Source organism: Hemitrygon akajei, chromosome 10 (genome assembly GCF_048418815.1).
Source record: "Hemitrygon akajei chromosome 10, sHemAka1.3, whole genome shotgun sequence".
Classification (NCBI taxonomy): Eukaryota; Metazoa; Chordata; class Chondrichthyes; order Myliobatiformes; family Dasyatidae; genus Hemitrygon; species Hemitrygon akajei.
Genome location: NC_133133.1, coordinates 43,169,273 through 43,197,191, shown reverse-complemented (window position 1 = coordinate 43,197,191; position 27,919 = coordinate 43,169,273). Strand labels below are relative to the sequence as shown.

General features: G+C 40.4%; 1 protein-coding gene across 2 annotated transcripts in view; it reads right to left on the bottom strand.

Annotated features, from left to right (window-relative positions):
• Nucleotides 1–26,348, bottom strand: part of LOC140734328 (START domain-containing protein 10-like) — a 35,811-nt gene extending 9,463 nt beyond the window's left edge. The window contains exons 1-3 of one of the 2 annotated variants that reach the window (XM_073058131.1): nt 25,985–26,348; nt 10,690–10,837; nt 9,341–9,444 (exon numbers count right to left, since the gene is read on the bottom strand). In XM_073058131.1, coding sequence (XP_072914232.1) covers nt 9,341–9,444; nt 10,690–10,837; nt 25,985–26,149 — 417 coding nt within the window. In that variant the 5' untranslated portion in view covers nt 26,150–26,348. The remainder of the gene's footprint in view (nt 1–9,340; nt 9,445–10,689; nt 10,838–25,984) is intronic. The other variant, XM_073058132.1, reaches the window with a different exon arrangement.
• Nucleotides 26,349–27,919: the final 1,571 nt, after the last annotated feature.

The following is a 27,919-nucleotide window of genomic DNA, read 5'->3' as shown; positions in this document are numbered from 1 at the left end:
AGGTATTGGGCAAATCCAGGTAAGAGAGCGAAGGTCGGTGGGTGGGTGTGGGAGGAGGGAATAAAGGCAATGTCATTGAAAGCTATATGACAGTTGACAAAGACAAAAGGTTGAAGAAAGAATCTGATAGGAGAGGACGGTAGACCATGGAATAAAAATGTGGGGGCTCAGAGTGGGGAAGGGGAAGAAAGAGGGTGACAGGGCCACAGGTATGAAGGAAAACAAATGGAAACATGAGTGGTAACCAGCTGTTAGAAAAATTGATGTTGATGCCTTCAGGTTGGAGACTCATGAGAGAATACTAGATATCACTCTTCCAACCTGTGCCTGGTCTTATTATGGCAGTATAGAGGTCTGTGGACAGACATGTCAGTGTGAGAATGGAAAGTAGAATTGATATAGGTGGCCATGGGGAAATCCTGGTTCTTGCAGTGTACAGAGTGAGGCGCTCGCTGAAGAGACCCCCGCCCCCCCCCCAATTTTTATTGGATCTTCCCTATATAGAGGCTGCCCTGGGAGCACAGAATGCAATAAATCAGAATTAGATGTAATACCACCAGCATAAGTCATGAAATTTATTAACTTTACAGCAGCAGTGCAATGAAATACATGATAAATAAATAAAGAAAAACAGTTAAAGCATATGTCTATTAAATAGTTAAATAAGTCATGCAAAAAAGCAAATAAAAAAGTAGTGAGGTAGTGTAATATATGACACCGACAGACTCTCGGGTGAAGCACAGCCTCATTTGGAAGGACTATTTTAGGCCTGAAAGAGAGAGGAGGTTTAAGAGCAGGTGTAACCTAGCACAGCTGCAGGGATAAGTGCTAGGAGGAGATTGGTACAGATAAGCCCGTAAAGGAGTTTCAGACAGAGTGATTTCTGCAGAGGGCAGAAATGTGAGGGAAGGTAAGATGTACCTTGTGGTGGGATCCCAATAAGGATGGCAAAGGTTGTGGAGAATAATCTATTGGATTGTTGGTAGGCAAGGACAAGGGGAACCCCATTCCTGTTACATTGGGGAGAGGGTTGCAGAATAGGGTGAGGAAGATACAGATGAGGATAGCATTAGTAGTGGTGGGGCAGAAACACTTCTCTGAAAAAGACATCAGATGTTTTGGAACGGAAAACCTCATCTTGAGACAGGAGGTGGAGGAACTGAGACTCTCTGACGGTAGTGTCTGAAAAGAGGATGCTGTCCAAGTTGCATGCCATCTTGGACAATGTCTCCCATCCACTCCATAAAGTACTGGTTAGGCACAGGAGTACATTCAGACAGAAACTCATTCCACCGAGATGCAACACTGAGCGTCATAGGAAGTCATTCCTGCCTGTTGCCGTCAAACTTTACAACTCTTCCGTCGGAGTGTCAGACACCCTGAGCCAGTAAGCTGGTCCTGGACTTATTTCCACTTGGCATAATTAACTTAATATTATTTAATTATTTATAGTTTTATATTGCTATATTTCTACACTATTCTTGGTTGGTGCGACTGTAAAGAAACTCAATTTCCCTTGGGATCAATAAAGTATGTCTGTCTGTCTGAAAGGAATAGCATCCTTGGAGGTGACAGGATGGGCAGAGGTGTACCGAAGGTAACTGGGGGTCAGTGGGTTTGCAAAAGGTGTTGGTCGATAATCTGTCTTCAGAGATGGAGACAAAGAGATCAAGAAAGGAAAGATTGATGTCAGGTGGACCAAGTTAATTTGAGGGCAAGGTGGAAGATTGGATGTAAAGCTGATAAAATTGACAAGCAGGATGCAGTCAATGTAACAGAGAAAGAGATCAAAGAACATTATCTCTGCAGGTTTGCAAACGTGGTTTGGAACCCATGAAGTTGCAATGGGTTAGTAGCAGTTCTACCAGATGGAGGAGGGTAGCAATGGAGGGGAACTGGTTGGGTCTCTTACCAAGAAAGAGGTGGAGACAGTTGAGGCCTTCTCGATGAGGGATTGTAGATCCATGGTGAAAATGTTGTCAGGGTCAGGGAACTGAAAATGTTTGAAGTTAGGGAGAGCACGTTACATGTCACAGATGTAGTTGGGAAGTGACTGATCCATTGGTGACAAAATGGAGCTGAGACATGCAAATATGAGTTCAGTAGGGCAAGAGCAAGCTGTAACAATAGGCCTATAGGAACAGTTGATCTTGGGTAGGTAGAAATGAGCAGTATGGTGTAGGGGGAAATATGAAGATGGAGACAGTAGATGGAAGATCTCCAGGGGTTGGTGATGAAGCAGGGGACAATAGCCAGATGCTTCTCAGTGTAGTTCTGATTCTGAGGTAAGGGGAAGCATCTGAGAGCTGTCCTTACCTACCACTCCATGAACATCTGGATCCAACACATAATCCTCTGCAACTTCTACCCTCACCAAAGTAATTCTGCCACCAGTCACATCATTCCACTATCCACCACAAAAATGCCCCCTGTCCCCGCTTTCAGAGATCACTTTGCAACTCCTGTTAGCTCATACCTCCCTACTGATCTCCCTCCAGTCACTTATCCCTGAAACCTTGCTAAGTGATGGTTCATCTTTGACTCTGTTGCTATCAATTATTGCATCTGATGCTCCAAGTGCAGCCTCCTCTACATTGCAGACCTTATCCAGTTTGGGGAACTGTTTCATTGAGCATCTTCACTTTATCCACTGCAACAGCCAGGATCTCCTCTTTGTTACCCATTTCAATTCTACTGCTCATTCCCAACACTAACATGTCTGTACACAGCTTCCTCTACTGCCACGATGAGGCCAGATGCAAGCTGGAGAAACAACACCTCATATTCCATCAAAATCAATTTCTCTAATTTCTGGCTACTCCCATTTTCCTTTCCTTCTCCCCCTTTCCCCCCTCAATCTTGAGGTCCTCTTACTCCTCCCTCCCTTGGCCTAATGGTTTGCCCAACATCTTCCTCTGGTTCTCCACCTCCTTCCCATCATTCTATGTTCTACTGTCCCCTTCTATTAGACTCCTTTTTCATCCCTTTCATTGCCTCTTCCACATCACCTCCCAGCTTCTCACATCATCCCTTTTCCCCACCTACATATTTTACCCTTCACCTGGATTCATCTGATCTGACAGCTTCTGCTCCTCCCCCGGCCTTTTAATTCTGGTCTCTGCTTGCTTCCTTTCCACTCCTGGTGAAGGGTCTCAGATCGAAATATCAATTGTTCATTCTTTCATCCACAGATCCTGCCTGACCTGCTGAGTTCCTCCAGCATTTTGTAAGTAAATCATTCCAGTATTTGTGACCAGCAACAAAGAAAGATTGCTGATATGTTTTCAAGCCAGGGGAGGAACTTCCAGCTCTCAAACTTGTTGGCCTTGTGCTTCTTGGTGGAATCATCCTGGTGGAGGCGTTTTTGGGAAGATCCGGTTCATGGCATTCTAAAGGGGGAGGGAGAGCAGCCAGAAGTCTTGGTGCATATTGGCACCAATGACATTGGTAGGAAAGGGGAGGAGGTCCTAAAGAGAGATTTTAGAGAGCTAGTTATAAAGCTGAAAAGCAAGACCACTAGGGTAGTAATCTCTGGATTGCCGACTGTGCCACAGTGAAGGTAAGGAGTATTTGGCAGATAAATGTGTGGCTGAGGAACTAGTGCAGGGGGCAGGGGTTTAGACTTCTGGATCATTGGGATCTCTTCTGGAGAAGGTATGACCTGTACAAAAGCACCAGGGTACACCCAAACCTGAGGGAGACCAATAACCTCGTGGGCAGGTTTGCCAGAGCTGTTGGGGAGGGTTTAAAGTAATTTGGCAGAGTGATATGGCTGAAGATGGAGCAGCTAGTTTACAAATAGGGGCAGTGTATAGTGAGACTCCTAGCAAAGACAGGCTATTGATTGGGGAAAATTGAAGTCAACAGGATGAGTTGCAATGTAAAAGGGGTATAAAATTGAAAAGGGTAATCAATATATGACTGAAGATGTTATATTTGAATGTATGCTGTATACAGAATAAGGTGGATGAAACTGTAGTATAGTTAAGAGATTTGCATATATGACGTGGGTATCACTGAACTGTGGCTGAAAGATTATATAGCTGGGTGCTCAACATCCAAGGATACACATTGTGTTCAAAGGACAGGCAGGTAGGCAGAGGGGTTGGGTGGCTCTGTTGGTTAAAAAATGACATCGGATCCTTAGAGAGAGGTGACATAGGATCAGAAAGTGTAGAAACGTTGTGAGTGGAACTAAGGAAAATTTCAAGGGTAAAAAGACCCTAATGGGAGTTATATACAGGCCTCCGAACGACAGCAATGATGTGGGTACAAATTAGAATGGAAGATAGTAAAGGCATGTAATAAGGGCAATGTTCTGATAGTCATGGGTGATTTCAATATACAGGTAGATACGACAAATCAGGTTGGTGCTGGATCCCGGGGGGGGGGAATTTGTAGTATGCCTATAAGATGACTTTTTAGAACTGTCGTGGTCGAGCCTACTAGGCACTAGGAGGAAGGCAATTCTGGGTTTAGTGTTGTGCAATGAATTGAAATTGATTAGAAAGCTTAAGGTAAGGAGCACATAGGGAACAGTGCTCATAATATGATAGAATCCACCTTGCAATTTGAGAGGGAGAAGCTAAAGTCCGATGTATCAGTATTACAGTGGAGTAAAAGGAATTAGTTTCTGGGAGCCATTTGGAAGGTGCAGGACAGATACATACCAAAGAAGTTGTATTCTAAAGGCAGGATGACACAACCATGATTGACAAGGGGAATCAAATCCAAAGAGAGTGTATATAATAGAACAAAAATTAGTGGGAAGTTAGAGGATTGGGAAGTTTAAAAAAAAGCAACAGAAGGCAACTAAAAAAATCATTAAGGTAAAGATGGAATACAAAGGTAAGTTAGCCGCTAATATTAAAGGGGATAATGAAGATTTCTTTAGATATATAAAGAGAAAAAGAGAGGAGAGAGTAGATAACAGATTGTTGGAAAATAATGCTGGAGAGGTAGTAATGGGGGACAAAGAAATGGCAGATGAACTGAATAAGTATTTTGCATCAGTCTTCACTGTAGAAGACACTAACAATATGCCACAAGTTCAAGAGTGTCAGGTGGGGGGGGGGGGAGGGGGGAAGGACTCATGGTAGATAAATCCTGGAACAGATGATCTACACCCCAGTTTTCTGAATGAGGTGGCTGAAGAGATTATGGAGGCATTAGTAATGATCTTTCAAAAAACAAAATTCTGGAATGGTTCCAGAGGATAGCAAACTTGCAAATATCACTTTACTCTTCAGGAAGGGACAGGCAGAAGGAAGGAGATTATAGGTCATTTAGTCTGACCTCAGTGGTTGGGAAGATGTTAAGGATGTGGTTTTAGAGTACTTGGAGGGACATGATTAAATAGGCCGTAGTCAGCATGGTTTCTTTTTTGGAAAATCTTGCTCGACAAATATACCGGAAATCTTTTGAAGAAATAACAAGCAGGATAGACAAAGGAGAATCGGTGTATGTTGTGTACTTGGATTTTCAGAAGGGCTCTGACAAGATGCCACACATGAGGCTCCTTAACAAGTTAAGAGCCCATGATATTACAGTAAAGATACTAGCATGGATAGAACATTGGCTGACTGGGAGGAGGCAAAGAGTGTGAATAAAGGGAACTTTTTCATATTGACTGCTGGTAACAAGTAGCATTCCATAGGGGTCTGTATTAGGACCGCTTCTTTTTTTACGTTACATTTGGATGACAGAATTGTTGGCTCTGTGGCCAAGTTTCCAGACAACATGAAGATAGGTGGAGGGACAGATAATTTTGAGGAAGTACAGAAGCTACGGAAGGACTTAGACAGATTAGGAGAATGGGCAAAAAAGTGGCAAATGGAATAGTTCTTGAATTATATGGTCATACACTTTGGTAGAAGAAATGAAGTGTAGACTATTTTCTAAATGGGGAGGAAATTCAAATATCTGAGGTGCAATAGAATTTGGGAGCCCTCATGTAGGATTTACTAAAGGTTAATTTGCAGGTTGAGCGAGTGATGAGGAAGGCAAATGCAATGTTAGCATTCATTTTGAGATGATTAGAATATAAAAACAAGGATGTAATGTTGAGGCTCTATAAGGCACTGGTGAGGCCTCACTTGGAGGACTGTGAGCAGTTTTTGGGCCCTTATCTAAGAAAGGATCTGCTGACATTGGAGAGAGTTCAGAGGATCTCGAAAATGATTCCAGGGTCAGGAAATGGATCGGCCATGATGAAGTGGTGGAGTGGTGGAGCAAACTCAATGGGCCATATGGCCTAATTTGCTCCATATCTTTTGGTTTTTGAAATAGTGCTGGCAGTAACTGCAATATATTTTTATCGACCATCCTGCTATAATGTACGGATGATTGAAGGAGTGGATGTTTCAGATGACTGATGGGATGCCAAATCAACAGGGCTGATGTTTTATGGATCATGTCAGGCTTTGAGTATAGTTGGAATTAGAGATTACAAAATATTCTTCTTGTGTCTTGTATCTGATGGCAAGGCTTCAGGGAAATTGGGAAATGGGTCTTCTGCCAGAGCAAAACCTACTCTGTTGAGCTCTTACAGCTGCAGTATTTACATTACTGGTCTAGTTAACTTGCAGCTTATTGTTGCTGAGAGATTCAACAAAAGCAATTGCATTGATGCAAACTATTAATCTCACACTGGGGCTGGTTACTTACTGGCACTCGTGAATAATGCTTGCCAAATATCATTGTCTAAATATTGTCCATTTAAATTTCACTGATTCGAGGTGCACACAGTGCATAAGAAATACATATGTGCTTAACATATTTCATGATTACTGGGCGTCAGATCAGTTCTCTGATTACACCCATCATTGTACACATCTTGAAAATTCAATAAGGCCAACAGTAGAGATTTCAATGATAATGTAGTCATTCTGATGCTAATTGTGCCCTTTTAGAACAGCTTATCTCAACTGATTGTAGTTTTAATCTAATTCGCAGAGCAGATCCAAAAACTTGTATCGAAGCAGAGCAATTGAGCACCATTTTAGATTTTTGTTATTTTTTAAAATTGCTTTCTTTTAATGAGTGATATCAAAGTGTACCAATGAAGTCAAAAAATAAGTAAAGCTATCTGCAAGTAACTCAAATTGTCTAAAAACAAGACTTAAATTAATCTCTTCACATTAGAGTGGGAAAAAGCAACTACCGTAGATTCCGGATTTTAAGCCGCTACTTTTTTCCCACATTTTGAACAGCTTTGAACTCTGCGGCCTTTAATACGGAGCGGCTAATACATGATTTTTTTTCATGCCGCCAAAAACATTTTGCCTCGTAACAGTAGACCAATAAAATTGATGAGTAGTTCACAGAGGTCCAATGAAATTGTACGATAAATCAAGCGCACTTTCACAATTAAATTATTGTAAATCAGTCATTTGTACTCACCCTCATCAACATGGAAAACACTCGAAGAAAAGCAATATTTTCGCTTAGTAATTCATTTTCTAGTTAAAGTTAGAAGAGTTTTAACTATATTTGTTTTCTGTACTACATCGCGGGATGCTATGACGTCACACCCGGTTTCGCCGCGTCTTGTGGGAAAAATGCCGGTTTGCGATAAACGGGACGGCGGGGGGGAGCGGCGGAGCGAAAACGCTGCTTTTAAGTTAAAGGCGATCAATAACTTTTCCTGGTAGGCTGCAGTATATATATTTTTTACCAGTCGTTAGGAGATATTGGAATGTTGTTCAGTAAAAAAGTATACGCAACGTATATTTAAAAGTAGCCGCGTTACAGGCACGGTTCGAAAAAAAGCATTTGCAATATGTATTTGTTTATGTTACCATATGGATTTAATTAAAAGTTAAAAAATCCTCACGTGTAATATCTTTCTGTGTAAATATCTCATATTACAACGTGGGACACCTGTGGCCGAAAATCCGGTGCGGCCTGTACAAGTAAAAAATTGATTTTCTTTCTAAAATTAGAGCCAGCGGCTTTTAATCAGGTGCGCTCTGTAGTCCGGAATCTACGGTAATTATTTGTGAATCCAAAAAAGAAAATGAAACCCAACCATTGGTGTTGTTTGCAGCCAAAAGAACTAACTTTACGTTTTGTTACTTTTCAGAAAGCTTAAAAGCAAGTCCTGTCACTGGAACACCCAAATAGTGATTAATTTTACTGTGGGTCTTTTTCATGACTGGAGAATGGCTTCTATAGTGTTCTTAAAACTAATGCAGCTGATGCATTGCATTATATTGCAATTTCTATTTAAAATTATGCTATCTCTTCCCCAGGTTTCACTGAAAGCAGGCAAATTGAAATAGCCTGGAAACAAGCGGAAGTTCCAAGCCATGACTCTAATCATTACATCTTCATCAGCAGAAATGTTTTAGATATGAAATCACTCTCTTATTTTCATAGCAGTTGGTTAGATGATGAAATTTTTAATTCTATCAAACAATTCTTCTCAAAACATCTTTGATCCTACCTTCAATTACTCTATTAATTTCCCAATTTCATGAATGGTACTTAATTATTGGCTTTTAAAACATCTCTACAATTGATTGCTGGTAGAAGTTCACTATGTTTAGTGGAATAAAGAATCTTGTTCCCCTACTACTGTAACGGAAGGAATGCACTTGTGTCAAATTCAATTGGCTAAATGTCACCTTCACTTTGGTTTCTACTGTTAACTTAAAAGCAAGATATTATAAATAGTTCAATTTTATTCAGCGCATATCAGAAGCACTGTACAATTAAAAGGGCTTAATGTATGATAATAGATAAGAAACTCAAAATCTAAGTTCCAGTGCTTGAGAGCAACTTTCAAGTCAACAGTGAATTGCCGTACACAATCCAAGTATGCTTTCTGAAAGACTTTGATGATACTATGTGCTTATTTAAAAAAAAAAGTATTTCGATATTAGAACTTTAAAAAGCAATTGTATCATTTGTGTTTCTATTACATTAGTAACCAGGATTACAGGTAGGATTTTCAGTCATGTACAATATCCAAAGCCCATGAATTTACATTTAACTTAGACCTCACAACCCATGAATAGAAGCACTGTTAACTAGTCTGAATACATATACTACCGGTGTATTATATACACACAGACTATGTAGCATAACCACAGAATACAAGCACCAAGTATCAGATCCAAACAGATATAATTCATGCTGCAGGATTGTTTTTGCCAGAGCAAATCTAAACCAGGGCATACAAACTACTTTAGAAGCTTTTGAGGAACTTGAGTTAATCTAATCAGTGCTTGAGCATTGGAAATAGAATTGTTTAAGTAAATCACATTAACATCTCTCTAACTCTGAAGAGTTTTGTTCTGTTATGTATTGGAGATAAGGTACAGGAGTTCATACTTACAGGATGTTTCACAGAATAGTTGATGATCATATAATCTTTGTCTGTGACAAGCCATGACCTTAAAGTAATCACATCTCTATCTTTCAGGGGGCTTGGACATTTCCCTGAGGAAAAAAAAGACACAAAACACTGGTGCATTTTTAAAGTATTAATTTAAAATTACACAACATACATAGTTAATAGTATAGTAGGCAAGCTACACTCCTACTTCCAAAGCTTCATTTAAGTGCATGGCTAGTTGTTAGCAGTTTTCATGATATCATGAACCTTATAATTTAGGTCAATGAAATGTTTAGAACTGAGCCACGATTTCAATAGCAAATAGACTTCTGTCCCCTTGCTCAAATGTCAACAATTTGTGGCACTGCTCAATATTTTTCTCCCCAACTAAACACCAGAAGAAACAGAGTAATCACTTAGACATGCCATTACTATTTGAAGGGCTTTACTATATAACTAATAGAAAACAATTTATTGTGTGAAGAAATTGAAGTTTTCTTTTCAAAACACGGGTTGCCATATACATGTGAGCAATTAGACAAAATGATATTTACTTTAAAACAATCACATGTCACTCTCAATTTACATTAGTGCAACTAAAATTAGCAAATCAATGATGAGGAGTAGGTCTGAAGAAGGCCAAGATCACGGTTACAATAATGTAAACTATTATAGTTTATGCTATCTATGAAATACATAGATCTATAAATAAAGAGCAAATAAAAGGAAATGGTTTCTCTACTGAAAACTTGGGAGCCTGTTGACTTTCAAATTCATTCAAGGAATACAGATCACTGCCACACCATTCATACAGAAAGGGTGCAGAATTATTATAGACTTATTACACTTCCACCATAACATTCAAAATTTATGGATTATAATTTCACAGGAGCAGCTCAGTACCTTGCTCAGGTTGCTGTTCCTTACTGGCAAATTCAGTGAATATTAGGATGCTCCCCAACAATCCTGTGTTCATCTAACATCTGGAAAACCGCCAGTATTTCCCTTGAATGCATGAACACCAAAATAAACTAGTATCCCAGCTGGAATATAATTAACCCTCAGATCTCTTCTGTTAATTGTACCAATTAAGTTTGACCTACTGGATTTTAGGAAAAGACAGAATCTATTACATAAACAACAAACTAAGATGTCAGGACATTTAAATGCCTGGTTTTCACTGCAGCCTGTAAAATCATCTGCATGAATTTTACAATTCATTTACAGATCACTAATAATTAGCTATAGTTAGTTTGCGTAGACAAATGAATATGTCCTCCTCCTGTGCAATTTCACGTCACTTTTGTACTCACTGAAATCTGAAATGTAGAAATCTTAAATTCACTCACATGAATAATACCCAATATCTGCATTCACTGTGAGTCGTGCAATGTCAAAAGTCTTAATGACCTGCTTATCCCACTTATAACGGTACTCATTATCATGTAGTACATCATACACCGTCTCTGCAGATACATCTTTAAGTTCCATTCTACACTGAAAGGGAAAAGAAGAATGTGTTAAATCCTCAAGGTAGTCAAAAAAAAACTAAAGTATGTGCACGTTTAGGATTGAGATTGATACAAGATAACACAGCAATATTCAACATGTTGTAATAGGAGCATCGCACGCAGAACATCAGCCAGAATTATTGCTTGTGATTTCTCCAGGTGTCAGCACTCTAATTCCAGTTGTTAGTGACCCTCACATTATAGAGGGTTACCTTCCTCGTCATTATTTTCTGTAACATCAGCCCCCATTTCCTAGTGATTCCCATGATGTAGGGGGAATGTTTTTCTTTGACATTAAGCCATTTTATCAGCAATGACATTATGACCAATGAAATACTGACAATTATTTAACAGCAGAGACCAACATTTGAGTGGGGGAATAGACGAAGCTCATGTGAAAGAAGCAACGACCTTTGTCAATTAGTACTTCAGTCACTTAGTACTGTGAGTGAATAAGATTTGGATATGACATCACCAAGTTGATTGGGTTGGTAGTCTCTCATTTGGTAAGCCCTATCCAGTCAGAGGCTAGGTGATCAGACGTTTCAGAGTACTAAACTACTACAGTTCATCAGCTTTTGCTAGTCATTTTGTCTGACATGCAAGGCACATGGATTAGAAAGTGGAGACACCAGGGAAAGGGATAGGATTCATGGGAGAACTGTGGTGTTGAATGAGACTGGAGGATAAGGGGTTAAAGCAAAGTACCTTAGTTCAAAGTAAAGTTCATTACAGGTCGACCTTCACTAATCCGGCACCACTGGGACCTGAGGAGTGCCAGATTAGTGAAAAAGCCGATTTACAGAAGGATCACATTAAGTAATAGCTAACTGCCTCATCATACCTTTAAAATATCATGTAAATCAGTACGTTAGATAATAATGAAACAGAAATATTAACTGAGTAGCAAGTGAAATTTTAATAATGTACTGTACAGGCACAGATAAAATAAAGGGCACAGGTAAATGTACAGGAATTAACTTATACAGAACAGTTGAGCACTTCCGCTTCTGAAGTGAAACTTTTAATATACCTTCAGGCAAAGTTACATGTCTGCAAGTGTGGGGTTGTCAGGATCATCATCTTCATCTTGAAAAATGAGTGAAGCATCAGGAACTGGTGCTGAAACTGGCACAACAGTTTCTTCAAAAACTATTGATGCTGCTGGCAGCACATCTGGGTGAGCAGAAGTAGAAGTTGGAGAAAGGAGGTCTTCTATATGCCACATTACACGTGACCGCCAGGCGGCTGCGGCGTCGGTGCTGGGCTCTTCCCTCTTCACTCGCAGTTACTGAGGGAATTCCTCATTAGTTTCTTTTCCTCCGCGTAGTAATATGTTTAAATTCAGCGGGTCGCCATGTCTGATCTGAGGTTGTAAGCAGAAGAGTACGGAGTGCTGGCCGGGCGACGCTGGAGGGCAACGCTCGACTGCCAGCAGGCAAGAAGGTGGACCGACCCAGTGTGTGCCAGCTCCCCCGCCACTGGCGGGTGAGACGGGCAGGTGCCGGGCAGCCGCACCTCACGCAAATGATATTAATAAATGCAGGAAAGCAAGCAGGAATCGCCTGTCTGTGCTTACAAGAGCGCGCCAACACAGGAACAAATCTAGCACAACCAAAACAATGCGCAGCAGGTTGCTACAGTGACCTGGGAAATTTAAAATTACAGTTGCACGGAAAATTTGAAATCAGTGCTGGATTATCAAAGGAACCAGATTACAGGTAGTCGGATTAGTGAAGGTCAACTGTACCAGAGTAAATACATGTCAGAACATGCAACCCTGAGATTCTTTTTCCACAGGGATACTTCGCAAATTTAGAACAGCAACTGTAAACAGGATCTGAACACTGTAAACATCAGGAACTGTAAATAAACTTTGGAAATGTAGATAATAAATAGCAATTAATAACGAACATGAAGTAACAAGATAAAAGAGCCCATAAATGAGTAGTCATCTCCTTTTGTTCATGAGATGGACAGTTGAGGGATTGTAACTGTTCTTGAACCTGGTGGTGCGAGTCCTGAGGCACCTGTACCTTCTACTTGATGGTAGCAGGAAGAAAAGAGCATGGCCTGGGTGGTGAGGATCTTTGATGATGGATGCTGCTTTTCTATGGCAATGTTCCATGTAGATGTGCTCAACAGTTGGGAGGGTTTTGTGATGTACCGAGACAAATCCACTATCTATTGTAGGATTTTCTGTTCAAGGGCATTGGTGTTCCCATACCAGGCTGTAATACAGCCAGTCAACACTTTCCACCACACACTTGTAGAAGATTGCCAAGATTTTTGATGACATGCTGAATCTCCACAGCCTCCTGAGGAAGTAGAAGCGCTGTTGTGCTTTCTTCACAGTTACATTTATATAATGTGTCCTCTGAGATAGTAACACTCAGGAATTTAAAGTTACTGACTCTCTCTACCTCTGAAACTTCGATTATTACCGGCTCATGGACCTCTGGTTTCCCTCTCCTGAAGTCTACTATCAGTTCCTTGGTCTTATTGACATTAGCAGAAGTGAAGTAAAGGCTGAAGGATTATTTTAAGGAGGTGTTATAAAAGATAGACATGGCTGTTGCAACACATTAGAGAAAATAATGTTTCAGATGAAGAGCGTGACAGTGCTTTCCTATTAACTTTCCACTCACGTGCCCTTGGATAGGACAGAGCTCAGCAAAGGATGGACATTGCTGTGACTACCAACCCAAATGATATGGCATCATAACCAAATCTTATTGCTACACGGTAAGAGCAACTAAATAAAAAATAACAGGAAAATTTTGTCACTTTTGCACTGTGTTCACTTACTTTCCACCCACATACATTCCATAAGAGTAAATTCTATTATGTATCCTGAATTGTTGGACAGTGATTTGTAAATTCCATAAGGGCAAATTTCCACCTATAACACTTTATACACCTGTGCTTGTCCTTGTTCAAGGGATTATCCACCAGAAATAACAGTTTTTAATAATTACTTAAATGCATTTCCTGAAAGAAGTTGAAATGGCAAAGAAACAATACCATTTATATGATTTAATAGATGAATAATGGTCTTGTATGAACCATAAAAATATAAAAGCACCAGGCTCAATTCTTGTCCATAGGAAGTTAGCGATATTCGTTAAATCATTATGGTAGATAAATTTTCATTCTTTAACAAACTGATGTTACTTGAGCACTCTAAGAGTGTACATTTAAATAACTTGAATTAAGTTATACTTTAAATATAATCACAGAAATGGCTGGTTGTCAAGCTGGAGTAGAGTGAGCCTTTGTTGTCCAGTAGTGAGCATGTGGCACGGAAAACAGTTAAGATCAAGTTCTCAAACTTTTTTTTAATAAGCACAGCTATATATGAACAATTAATTCGTCATATTTCACTTTCCTATTCATTACAAATTACCTCAGCACATTATGTCGGAGAAGGAAGCAAAGCAACTGAAGTTCATGCTTTCACTGGAACGTGGACATGGATGTCCAAGGCAGATATATTTACATCCAGTAGGTAAATTATTGACATGCAATGTGCAGGCCCATATGTGAAGATTGCCCAATTACAGAAGTGATACAGGACTGCAAATCAGCAAGGTATCAGTACATTAGGAGACATAAATAAACCAAATAGTTAAAAAAAAATTGTCTCAAGTAGTGAAGAGCTTGTGTGGGGTGGCAAAAACAGAAAGCACTTCAGAAGAAAATCGTTTAGCAAAATTTCCCAAATATTTCAAGTTAGCTGTAGATTTCTAAAATATATTAATATTTACTAATCACCATGTCTCCAGCAGATCTAATCCCAACTGATATCTTTAGATGATTCAGAATAGATAATTAACAATTCCAAATGTTCTAATGATGAGAAGATTTTATATAAAATTGATGACTAAACTCAAAAATTACTACCTGCCTTGAAACTGTGACACATGGTGAATTGCTGATGACGTGGACAAAAATGCAAACAGATAAAAAGCAGCAGCAGCTGCCGATTAACTACTCCTCCCCCACTGGCTTCAAGCTTCAGACTGCAGCTTAATTTATGGTGAACAATTCACTGGATGCCATTATAACCTACCATACACCTTAAACATGACAGCTGCATTTACTCTCATGTTAGTGTAGCTACATTATCACCACCCAGTTTGAAGAACAAGAATGTGACTAGCTGTTACCTCGGTTTCCATTTTTATCCCTTTTTTTTAAAACCACTTTTTTCCCAACAGACTGAGGTGGAATGGTTCTGGTAACAGAGTGGGTGTTTAGCTCACACGTGGCACAGGTCAGATGGAATATATCAAATTTCATTTGCTAAAGCTTTGCTAATCTGTTCAATATAGGTATATATGCAATTTAGAGCTTTTATTTACATAGCTTGTGAAGGTACTGTAGATAAAATTATAAGTAGCATACTTTTTGCTGCTCTCAGGAACTACTATGATCTCTACTTTGCAATGCTCTATCCTTAAAAGTAGTAAAAATGAGAAAGAAATGAAATTCATGATTTATTCATACCCAGTGAGTTGGGGGTAGCCTGGCATTTGTTGTGAAACTATTTGAATTTACAATGAGAACGACTCAATACTTTTATTTTTCCTGTGAAGATAGATTTTTTAAATAGTTTTGTATGCCATGTAAACCTGGTGAGTTAACTTAAAAATAATCAATAAAGTACTAAGCACGTCTATAGATATAATTTATATGGATTTATGGAAAGTATTTGGCGATGCATTTCAGGATGAACTTGCAAGGAAACTGCTGAGCACATAGATACATGCTGGGCAAGTGTTTGAATTTAACCAGATAATGCCAACAGTAACCTAAGAGGGTGTGGTTTAGTGGAACAAGAATTCAAAATTCAAAGTAAATTTATTATCAAAGAACGTATAGGTCACCTTATACTACCCCAAGATTCATTTTGTTGTGGGTAATCAGTGTAAATAGAAAGAAACAATAGAATCAATGAAAATGCAAACAGAGACAGACTAAACTCAAGTTGGATAAGTTGCAGAGCCCGGATAAGATGTACCCCAGGATACTGTGGGAGACAAGGGAGGAGATTGCTGAGCCTCTGGCGATGATCCTTGCATCATCAATAGGGATGGGAGAGGTTCTGGAGGATTGGAGGGTTGCAAATGTTGTTCCTTTATTCAAGAAAGGGAGTACAGGTAGCCCAGGAAATTATAGACCAGTGAGTCTTACCTCAGTGGTTGGTAAGTTGATGGAGAAGATCCTGAGAGGCAGGATTTATGAACATTTGGAGAGGCATAATATGATTAGGAATAGTCAGCATGGCTTTGTCAAGGGCAGGTCGTGCCTTACGAGCCTGACTGAATTTTTTGAGGATGTGACTAAACACATTGATGAAGGTAGAGCCGTAGATGCAGTGTATATGGATTTCAGCAAGGCATTTGATAAGGTACCCCATGTAAGGCTTATTGAGAAAGTAAGAAGGCATGGGATCCAAGAGGACATTGCTTGGTGGATCCAGAACTGGCTTGCCCACAGAAGGCAAAGAGTGGTTGTAGACGGGTCATTTTCTGCATGGAGGTCGGTCACCAGTTGTGTGCCTCAGGGATCTATTCTGGGACCCCTGCTCTTTGTGATTTTTATAAATGACCTGGATGAGGAAGTGGAGGGATGGGTTAGTAAGTTTGCTGATGACACAAAGGTTGGAGGTGTTGTGGATAGTGTGGAGGGCTGTCAGTGGTTACAGCGGGACATTGATAGGATGCAAAACTGGGCTGAGAAGTGGCAGATGGAATTCAACCCAGATAAGTGTGAAGTGGTTCATTTTGGTACGTCAAATATGATGGCAAAATATAGCATTAATGGTAAGACTCTTGGCAGTGTGGAGGATCAGAGGGATCTTGGGGTCCGTGTCCACAGGACACTCAAAGCAGCTGCGCAGGTTGACTCAGTGGTCAAGAAGGCGTACGGTGTACTGGCCTTCATCAATCGTGGAATTGAATTTAGAAGCCGAGAGGTAATGTTGCAGCTAAATAGAACCCTGGTCAGACCCCACTTGGAGTACTGTGCTCAGCTTTGGTCACCTCATTACAAGAAGGATGTGGAAGCCATAGAAAGTGTGAAGAGGAGATTTACAAAGATGTTGCCCAGATTGGGGAGCATGTTTTATGAGGATAAGTTGAGTGAACTCGGCCTTTTCTTCTTGGATCGACGAAGGATGAGAGGTGACCTGATAGAGGTGTATAAGATGATGAGAGGCATTGATCATATGGATAGTCAGAGGCTTTTTCCCAGGGCTGAAATAGTTTCCACAAGTGGACACAGGTTTAAGGTGCTGGGGAGTAGGTACAAAGGAGATGTCAGGGTTAAGTTTTTTACTCAGAGAGTAGTGAGTGCATGGAATGGGCTGCCCGCAAAGGTGGTGGAGGCAGATACGATAGGGTCTTTTAAGAGACTTTTGGATAGGTACATGGAGCTTAGAAAAATAGAGGGCTATAGGTAAGCCTAGTAATTTCTAGAGTAGGGACATGTTCGGCACAACCTTGTGGGCTGAAGGGCCTGTATTGTGCTGTAGGTTTTCTATATTTCTAAACAACCAATGTACAACAGACTTCAAATACAAAAATAAAAAGAAATAACAAGAAGTGAATATGTAATAAATATTAACAACACATGTTGTAGGGTGCTTAAAGGCAAGTCTATAGGTTCTGAAATCAGTTCAATTTGGGACCCATTCTGATACATCTATCCATGGCCTCCTCTACTGTCAAGATGAAGCCACACTCAGGTTGGAGGAACAACACGTTATATACCAGCTGGGCAGCCTCCAACCTGATGGCATGAACATTGACTTCTCTAACTTCCATTAATGCCCCTCCTCCTCTTCTTACCCCATCCCTGACATATTTAGATGTTTGTTTTTTTTTCTTTCTCTCTCTCTCTGCCTGTCACTCCTTGCCTGTTCTCCATCTCCCTCTGGTGCTCTCCTCCCCCTTTCTTTCTCCCTAGGCCTCCTGTCCCATGATCCTTTCCCTTCTCCAGCTCTGTATCCCTTTTGCCTATCACCTTTCCAACTCTTAGCTTCACTCCACCCCCTCCAGTCTTCTACTACCATTTCGCATTTCCTCCTCCCCCTCCTACTTTCAAATCTCTCAGTATCTTTCCTTTCGGTTAGTCCTGACGAAGGGTCTCGGCCCGAAACGTCAAAAGTGCTTCTCCCTATAGATGCTGCCTGGCCTGCTGTGTTTCACCAGCATTACAATATCTCATTATTTCTTCTTTCTATTTACTCTTTCTGCACTTTTTAAAATATATGTATATATTTCTTATTGCAATTCATATTTTATTATGTATTGCTGCTGCAAGTTTCATGATGTATGCCAATGATATTAAATCTGATTCATTTTCACTGTCCAGATATTCCAGAGCTGAATCAAGAGCCAATGAAATGGCATCTGCTGTTGTTGACCATTTGTGGTGGTAGGCAAATTGGAGCAGATCTGAGTTGCTCCTCAGGCAGAGGTTGATGTGCTTCATCACCAGCCACTCACAGCTATTCATCACAGTGGATGCAAGTGCTACCGAATGATAGATATTCAGGCAGGTTGCCACATCTTTTTTTCTTGCACACCAGTATAATTGAAGCCTGCTTAAAACAGGTGGGTATCTCAGACTGCCGAAGCGAGAGGTTAAAGATATCAGTGAGCACACCAATCAGTCGATTTGCACAGGTCTTTAGTACTTAGCCAGATGCTTTCTGTAGGTTTGCCCTACTGAAGGATGCTCTCACGTTCGCCTCAGAGACTAAAATCACAGGGTGGTCAAGAGCTGTGGGAATTTGTGAAGATGCCTCCATGTTTTGATGGTGAAAGTGAGCATAAAAGGCATTGAGCTCATCAAACTTGTTGCCACAGATGTCATTTGGTTTCCATTTTGCAGAGGGTGATAGCATTCAAGACCTGCCACTTCTGCATCCTTTAATGATTCACGTTTCATCCAAAATTGCCACTTGGCACACGAGATAGCTTTCCAGAGATTGTACCTGGACTTGTATTTAACTTGGTCCCCAGATCTGAATGCCACTGATCAAGCCCTCAGCAGACTGCAGATCTCTTGATTCATCCAGGGCTTCCAGTTGGGGAAAGACTCTGAACAATTTTGTGGGGACACACTTGTCTACAATTGTCTTTATAAATTCACTGCAATCAATTGATTTTGATCCTAATATTCCTAGTTGTACAGTATATCCAAGGACTTAATGATACTTTTGCCACTGTAAATCATAAAGAGGCAAAATGTTAAATGAATATTGATCAATGGACCAAAACTTTGCTAAGCAGATTTAAATGTAGGGAAACAGTAATACTTATTCATTAGTATTTTAAACAAAACAGAGGAGGGAAGAACATGGGGAAATAGTGATGGTAGCATGAACAACCATAGATCATTAGAGTGTTTTGAACATGTACAGAGAGATGACACTATATTTGCAAAGAAATGGAGTTCAAGGGATTATTAGTAATGTTGCAACGGTAGAAAGTTCTAGCTAGGCCTGAACTGTTGGCATATTTGGCATCGGACCTTTCAAGCTGAGCACAAAATTACTGTGACTTGGTTGGGGCAACTTTTTTTCCTATTCCACTGTGTCTACTAGCTCAGTACATGTCAGCAGAAACCACATCTGGTCCTTGTCATTAGTTTTACCCTATTGTCAAATCTATCAACACGAGTGAATCTGCAGATGCTGGAAATAAATAAAAAAACACGAGATGCTGGCAGAACTCAGCAGGCCAGACAGCATCTATGGGAGGAGGTAATAACGACATTTCAGGCCGAAACCCTTCATCAGGAGTGAAGTAACATGGGATGGTCGAGGGGGGGATAAGAAGTGGGGGGAGGGATAAAGTAGAGAGCTGGGAAGTGATAGGCTGGAGGGAAATGGACTAGGGGGAATGTGGAGAATTATGGGAAATAAAAGAGAAAGCAAGGTAGGGCTGGGGGGAGAGTTTATAGTGAGGGGGGAAAAAGAGAGAGAAAGAGAACCAGACTAAAATAATAGATAGGGATGGGGGTAAGGGTGGGGGGCAGGGGTATCAACGGAGGTCAGTGAGTTGGATGTTCATGCCGGCAGGAAGGAGGCTACCTAGGCCGGAGATAAGGTATTTGGTCAGTGAGTTGGATGTTGGATCTCCTGATGTGGCCATTTATACATTGGGGAGACCCGCCGCAGACTGGGAGACCTTTTTGCCGAACACCGGCGCTCAGTCCTCCAGCAGTGGTGGGATCTCCCTGTGGCCACACACTTCAATTCCACAGACCACTCCCACTCCGACATGTCTGTCCATGGCCTCCTCTACCGTCAAGATGAGGCCACACGCAGGTCGATGGAGCAATACCTTATCTCCCACCTAGGTAGCCTCCTTCCTGCCGGCATGAACATCCAACTCACTGACCTCCGTTGATACCCCTGCCCCCCACCCTTACCCCCATCCCTATCTATTATTTTAGTCTGGTTCTCTTTCTCTCTCTTTTTCCCCCCTCACTATAATCTCTCCCCACAGCCCTACCTTTCTTTCTCTTTTATTTCCCATAATTCTCCACCTAACCCCTAGCCCATTTCCCTCCAGCCTATCACTTCCCAGCTCTCTACTTTATCCCTCCCCCCACTTCTTATCCCCCCCTCGACCATCCCATGTTACTTCACTCCTGATGAAGGGTTTCAGCCCGAAACGTCGTTATTACCTCCTCCCATAGATGCTGTCTGGCCTGCTGAGTTCTGCCAGCATTTTGTGTTTTTTTGTCAAATCTATCACTTGGTGGCAAGTGCATCTGTCCTTCTCAATCATTGCTACTTCCTTTACAAGACAATGTTTACCAATTATTTGTAGATTTCAGATACACAAATGATTTGCACTTAATGTTTATTGGATCAGTGTTAAGTGCACAAGTAGCAGTCTTCTAAAACTGCACATTTCAGATGTCTTAATTCTGTTCTGTATTTTCATTTTGTAATGCATCTAAACTTCAAAGTCACCAGGCAACTCAGTAATGACCAAAGCATTCAGTAGCTTAACCTTAGCAATATTATTCAAAATAAGCTACAACATAGGAATGATATAGTACCCATAAGGGAGTATAGCATAGATTTACCAGAATGCTACTTCCTGAAATCCCAAGTAATTACAGAAACTAGAAAGCATTTTTGGAATTAAAGTTATTAATGAGATTGGATTGAACTTTCCAAATATATTTAGAAGAATTAATATGAAGGTAGAAGCCTTTCTTCTAAAAGGACACTCTTGCACCAGTAGGATACATTAGAACCATTAGGAACAGCTTCTTGCCCTCCACAATCAGACTTCAGAATGGACCGTGAAGCATAAACACTACTTCACCTTTTGCACTAGTTATTTTAATATTTCTTATTGTAACTTTTTTATTGTACTGCACTGCTGCAGCAAAACAACAAATTTACAACATAGGACATTCTGATTCAGATATTAGTTCAGAAACTTTTTATACAGTGAGATAGTAATTTTAAACTCAATATTTGAATGTTAATTCTGAGTGATGTTTGTTAAAGAAAAGGTATTTAAGGTAATGGATCAAAGATAGAAATATGGAATTAAGATAAAGAAATTTAAATACCCTTACTGAAACATGTGCATCAGGCTCAATAACTAAATAGCAAATTCTTATTCCTAAGTTCTTTATATCATCACCAAACATACAGTATTTGCTATCATTCTAGATAATCAGTTTCACTGCAAAATAAGAATTCACTTATGACAATAATCCATGTAAGACATACGAGGGGTGAATGATATGTAGAAGGTAGAAGGAATCAATTTTAGAAAACCTAGCACATTTATTTTTCAACATAGTCCCCTCCTACATTTACACACTTAGTCCCCTCCTACATTTACACACTTAGTCCAGCGGTCATGGAGCATACGGATCTTGGACCTCCAGAAACTCATCTCCTTCTACCTTAGGCCACAAACTTATCAATCACCCCTGATGAGTTATTAACTTCAAACTTTCTGCATAATCACTCAGAGTTGAACTGCATGTGCATGTAACAAGAGCTGTACAACTCATCTCCTTCTACCTTAGGCCACAAACTTATCACTCACCCCTGCTGTGGACACTTCCTGGAGGTCCAAGATCCGTATGCTCCACGACCGCTGGGTTAAGTGTGTAAATGTAGGAGGGGACTATGTTGAAAAATAAATGTGCTAGGTTTTCTAAAATTGACTCCTTCTATCTTAGGCCACAAACATATCAATCACACCTCGTATACTGTGTAACATCAAAATGTGAATAAAAAGGCCAATGACTTAAAGTAATGGCATAGCAACTATACAATAATGCCAGAGCAAATTACACAAACTGCAAAGAGATGGGAGTTTTACAGTCAGTTCCACTACTGCCATTCAAAGAGTTTTCCTAATCAAACTCTGAATGTATTTACAGGCCTTAAGAATTATTCAAAACACAAATCAAACTAAAATACTTTGAAAATGAATGATAATGAAAGTCTTGATTTTTTGAGACATTAAACATTTTGCTACTGACAATTTGAACCACGTGGCTTTGCTGTCTCATCATATCTACTTTCATCCTGAATTTAGAACATAGAAATTTATGCACATTACAGGCCCTTCAGCCCACAATGTTGTGCCAACCATGTAACCTACTCTAGAAACTACTTAGCATTTCCCTTCCGCATAGCCCTCTATTTTTCTAAGCTTCATGTACCTATCTCAGACGCCCTTAAAAGACCCCATTATATCCGCAAATGCCTTCCCATATGTACCTTTTCAGTTTTTTGGTTGATCAGTAAGATATTTTTCAAAGGCTTTTGTGTGCACAATGCAGATTTTAAACACTAGAAGCAGATTTTTAATCAGAAAATACAATTCATTCACCAAACCAGTTTCAGCAATGAACCTATGAACAGAAGTCATACAATGGAGAAGTGTTGATTAAGGCTAAACTTTGAAGAACAATCTAATGTTGATGTAGCACTTGCACACAGAATCTATCTTCAGATTCATTCCACATTCCTGGCTGACAAATTAAGCACAAAATATTGTTGCATTGGCCCCAAACTAAAATTACCTCCCTAATCCAATTTATAATCATTGGTATATTCTCTCAACTGTTTAAAATAATGAGCTTTACCTCTAGTTCTCCTCTCCCAAATCCTTATTTGTTCTCACAATGCTGTTAAGGATGTGAAAGCTAGGATTTTGCAGTGTTAAATTCTTAAAAAGATCTCTGGCCAGATCTCAGCTGGAATTTGGGTGCAATTCTGCAGATCACATTTTGGATGGACATCACTGCCATTGAGAATGGAGGTCAACATTATGCATTGTCATCTGGGGTTGAATAAAACACGTTAACTGTTTAATTAAAGCTCCTGTTTCAGCAAATTGAAAGTGAAAAGGATACTAGAGGCCTCATTTCAAAATTAACAGACAATACAAAATTTGGAAAAAATAAACAGTGAGGAGAATTAGGGACAAAACTGAAATATAACGTGCAAATGGATGTCCTTTAAAAAAAGAACAAGGATGAGTAATACAAGTAAGATGGTGAACTTTGATGGGGGTGCAGCAATGAAGACACCAAGGAGTTCACAAAAAAACTTTTGACAGTGGCAATAAACATTAATAACATTGTTAAAAATGAAGACACCTAACAATGAGGTTACTTGAAATTACCGAGTAGACCTGAGAGGTAAAACTTTTGCCAGAAGGATGAGGTGCTGTTCCCAATGACAGGAGATTCATATGCACAGGTTTAAGAAATGGTGATGATGCAAGGTGAGAATTTTACTTTGGTATAGCAAAGATATGATCTGGAATGTAACGCCCAAAATGATAGTAGAAGGACATTCAACTGCAACTTGCAAAGGGAATTGGAGTGGAATGGCTGAATTAATAGTTTACATAACACTCCCTGCACTCCTAATTAATTCACACTTTACAAAGCAGTTTGAAACACTGACATTTCACATGTTGTCATAATAAATGTAAGTGTTTCTTTTCAAGCACATGGTCCTTTCTCATTTACATCTCCATGCTACTACATATTCAGTATCATTCACCAAGTACTATCCTGATATACAGGAAAAGTTGCTTGTATTTGAACACAGCAATCTCCCCACAGGTAACATGTTATAAAATGTGGCAATAATGTTCTGCAAATTTCATCTATTTCTCCTTATCTGAGAAGGTAGCGTTACAGTGATACAAGACTCCAATTTGAGATCCTTTCACTTAACACATGACTCAAATGTCCTCATGATTTTCTTTAATTCTTCCTAGTCTCAGCTATGTTTCACGTTTCTGCTCTATTGAATCTTCCAAAGATCAGATACCTTCAAGGAAGTCACCAGTATGCTATCATAATCACCGAAAGGTCAAGGTGCATACACATTATTTTGTCTATGTCTACTCTCACTCTAAATGATGTTAATATAGTTGTTTAAACAAGACCTCCCTTTAAGAAATTCTGATTGTATTCTCATCAGTGGGGGTTTCATGTGTTCCCTTCCAACAAAAAATTGAATTTCTTTCATACTTAATTTTCTTTCCCACTTTTTTGTGACCAATGGTTGCTGAGATAGCCCCCATCCATTTTAGAAGTAATTACAATAGTCAATTAACCCAACAATCAGCCCATCTTTGGGAGATGGGAGAAAACTGGAGCACTTGACATGCCTACCATGACAAGACTATAGAAGAAAACAAGTGAAATGAAATGAAGAAAACAAAATTAAGATGTTGCTTAACACAATATTGTTGGCTCTAATGGTGAGGGAAAGCATGCTGATGGGTGGAATATTGTAACAAGAGGTGTGGGTATGAGAATAAAAGCTGATGACTTCTTCTCTGATTAGACAAAAAAATCACATTTAGAACAGTTCCTTTCAAAAGACAGGTCTCAAGAGTGATGTCATTCTGATTGTGAATAAGTGTGGTCGCAAAAGTATTGTACTGTATTGTCCATAAACCTTGGTTATGTTGCAAGAAATGAATATCTAGGGTGCTGTATTGGGTATCATGATTTATCCTAGATGGAGTTGTACTTGATGGTTGCTGGAGCCGTACTCATTTAGACAAGTTGAGAATCCCATCACACCCATGATTTCTATTTTTTGGAAGAAACTGCTCTAATTGTGATTATGTATCTAGCTTTCAAGAAGGAATCACCAGCTTCTATTCTCATACCCACACCTCTGTTGGTTACCATCTTCTATTCATCAGCATGCTTTCCCTCACTATTAGATTCAATACTGTATTAAATCCAGCAAAATCTCAAAAATATTTTTTGTTTTCTTCCATAGTATTGCTCTTCTTGATCTTTGAAATCATATTCATCAATGCAGGATGGCGCAGTGATACAGCTAGAAGAGCTACCACGTCACAGAAATCCAGTTCCTTCCATAGAGTCTCTGACGGCACGCGTCTCCCCCACCCCCATCGTGCTCCTAATCCCCATAACACACATGCTGGTTGGCCACTGTAAACTGCCCTCAATATGCAGATAAGTGATAGAATCTGAAGAAACTTTTGGGCACATAGGGAGAAACCCATTGGTGAATGGTGATTTATGGTTGTGCAGGGCTTGGGAGCTGAAGGGCCTCTGTGTTGTGTAACTTTATACCATAAATTTTCCAAGATATCTGCCCATCATTCTGCAGATTTAATCGCACCAGCAGTAACCAACAAACTTTTATTTTCCAAAACTCCAATCTCTGGGATTCCCCCTAAAAACCTTCACAATGTTCTATTCCTCTTCGTACTAAAACCTACTTCTCTAACTAATCCTTCTGTCACCCAGTCTGGTATCTCAACAGTAGCTCAGCATTAATATATTCGAGAACACTCTTGAGAAATGCCACCTATTACCGTGTTAAATAGTGCAATGTAAAGTCAATATCTCTCTCAACAGACAGCAAAAAAGCAGGTTAAACTGTCACTTGTTTCACTTGTAATCTTCTGCACGGAAATTAGCTGTCACGTTTCTGTTCGTTACTAGGAATACGCTTCAAAAGTAATTCACTCACTAAGTTTTTTTTTGTATGGGGGTCATACGGTGGTGTTATACAAATACAAGGCCTTTTTTTTAGCATTGCCCACTGCGATTATTTTTTTACCTTGATTCGGTGTACGCCTTTTCCTTCAGACGCGGCCTGTACCCACACTTCAACACCGGGTTTGTTGTACTTCTGTTGCCATCCTTGCACCGATTCACACTGCTCCCGGAACGAGGCGAACGCCAAGTCATCGGGGACCTGCACAACGTCGCGCTCGGCAGACATTGGAGCGGCGGAACTGGGGCTCAGGATCTGCCACTCAGTCACGGCCAAGCGGCTCCGAAAACGGATTCCAACGACTGGTTCGCGGCACGGCAACCGGGACACCCGGTATCTTTTGCCGAGGGATTTGCGCCACGACACTTGTCCGCTCCGCCACCTGCGCCTCCCGCCCTCTCCAATCCCAAGCACCTGACTCGAAAAATCCCGCCTCCGTCCCGCAGCTACAGGTGACGTTCGTCGTGTCTTCATTGGCCCACTCGGCTGTCAATCAAAGACGACACCTGAGCTCGTGAGAGGATCTGAAGAATTCACAGCGGAATCAATGGTCGCTGTTTGATAAAATCAAAAGCAGTATCTCAAGTTTTTCAAGGAAGACCATTTAAACCCTAATAATAGAAGCAACGAGAATTCCAATTGCAGCGCCTCTTTCTCAGAAATTTGACCATTGAAAAATCTCCGCACTGACAGTATTCCATACATCAGGTTGAAAGTTAATAGATTTGACGACCTCCCCCCCCCCCCCCCCCCCACACACACACACAACGTTGTCTTCAGAATCAGATTTATTATCACTGGTATGTGCCGAGAAATTTGTTAATTTAGCAGCAGCAGTTCAATGCAAAATTTGACGTATTTCTGTTTTTTCACACCATCTCTGTAAGATGTTACAATTCTACGTTCCTATCATCAAAAGCACTGACATCAAAGGTCAATATCTTGGGTCTTTCTGTCACTGTATGACTTGAACATTAATGGTCTCTCTCGTTTGAAAGTGCCTCAGAATGAAGACTTGGATACAGTATAGTTGGTCTGATTACGGCACAGAACCGGTGGTACAGAAACTGCCCCATGAGGGGGACAGATTGGTAGTTTCAATTGTGTGCTCCTTCTGCAACTTACGATGGACTTCTGTATATTCTTGATACATGGATTTGAATACAACTTCTACATTTTGAGTTGTCATCAACCAGACATTTTCAAGAGTCAGTGAAGATGCTATTTTTTCCAAGTAGTTTGTCTCGGTAGTCTTGATTGATGAGAGTAGTCAGTGTAAATGGTTTCGGCATGAACTAGATGGGTCCACTAGATGGGCCTGTTTCAGTGCTGTATTTCTCTATTACGATAACTGTAACTCTCTGGTACCTAAAACTGAGTTAGAGAGAAATAACACAGGTGGTTCAACCAAATGGGCGTGTCATACTGTATGTCTCACAGATCAGACCTCCAACCTGATGGCATGAACATTGACTTCTCTAACTTCCGTTAATGCCCCTCCTCCCCCTTCTTACCCCATCCCTGACATATTTTAGTCGTTTGCCTGTTCTCTATCTCCCTCTGGTGCTTTCCCCCCCCACCTCCTTTCTTTCTCCTGAGGCCTCCCGTCCCATGATCCTTTCCCTTCTCCAGCTCTGTATCACTTTCGCCAATCACCTTTCCAGCTCTCAGCTTCATCCCACCCCCTCCGGTCTTCTCCTATCATTTCGCATTTCCCCCTCCCCCTCTACTTTCAAATCTCTTACTATCTTTCCTTTCGGTTAGTCCTAACGAAGGGTCTCGGCCCGAAACGTCGACATCGCTTCTCCCTATGGATGCTGCCTAGCCTGCTGTGTTCTACCAGCATTTTGTGTGTGTTGTTGTTTGAATTAACAGAATCTGCAGATTTCCTCGTGTTTGCTCGGAATCCCGAATGTCTTTGGTGGTTGGGTTCGTTAAACTCCGTCACCGCTCGGATTCGGCAATTTCCGTCAATGCTCGGCGTCGCTCGCTGGGTGA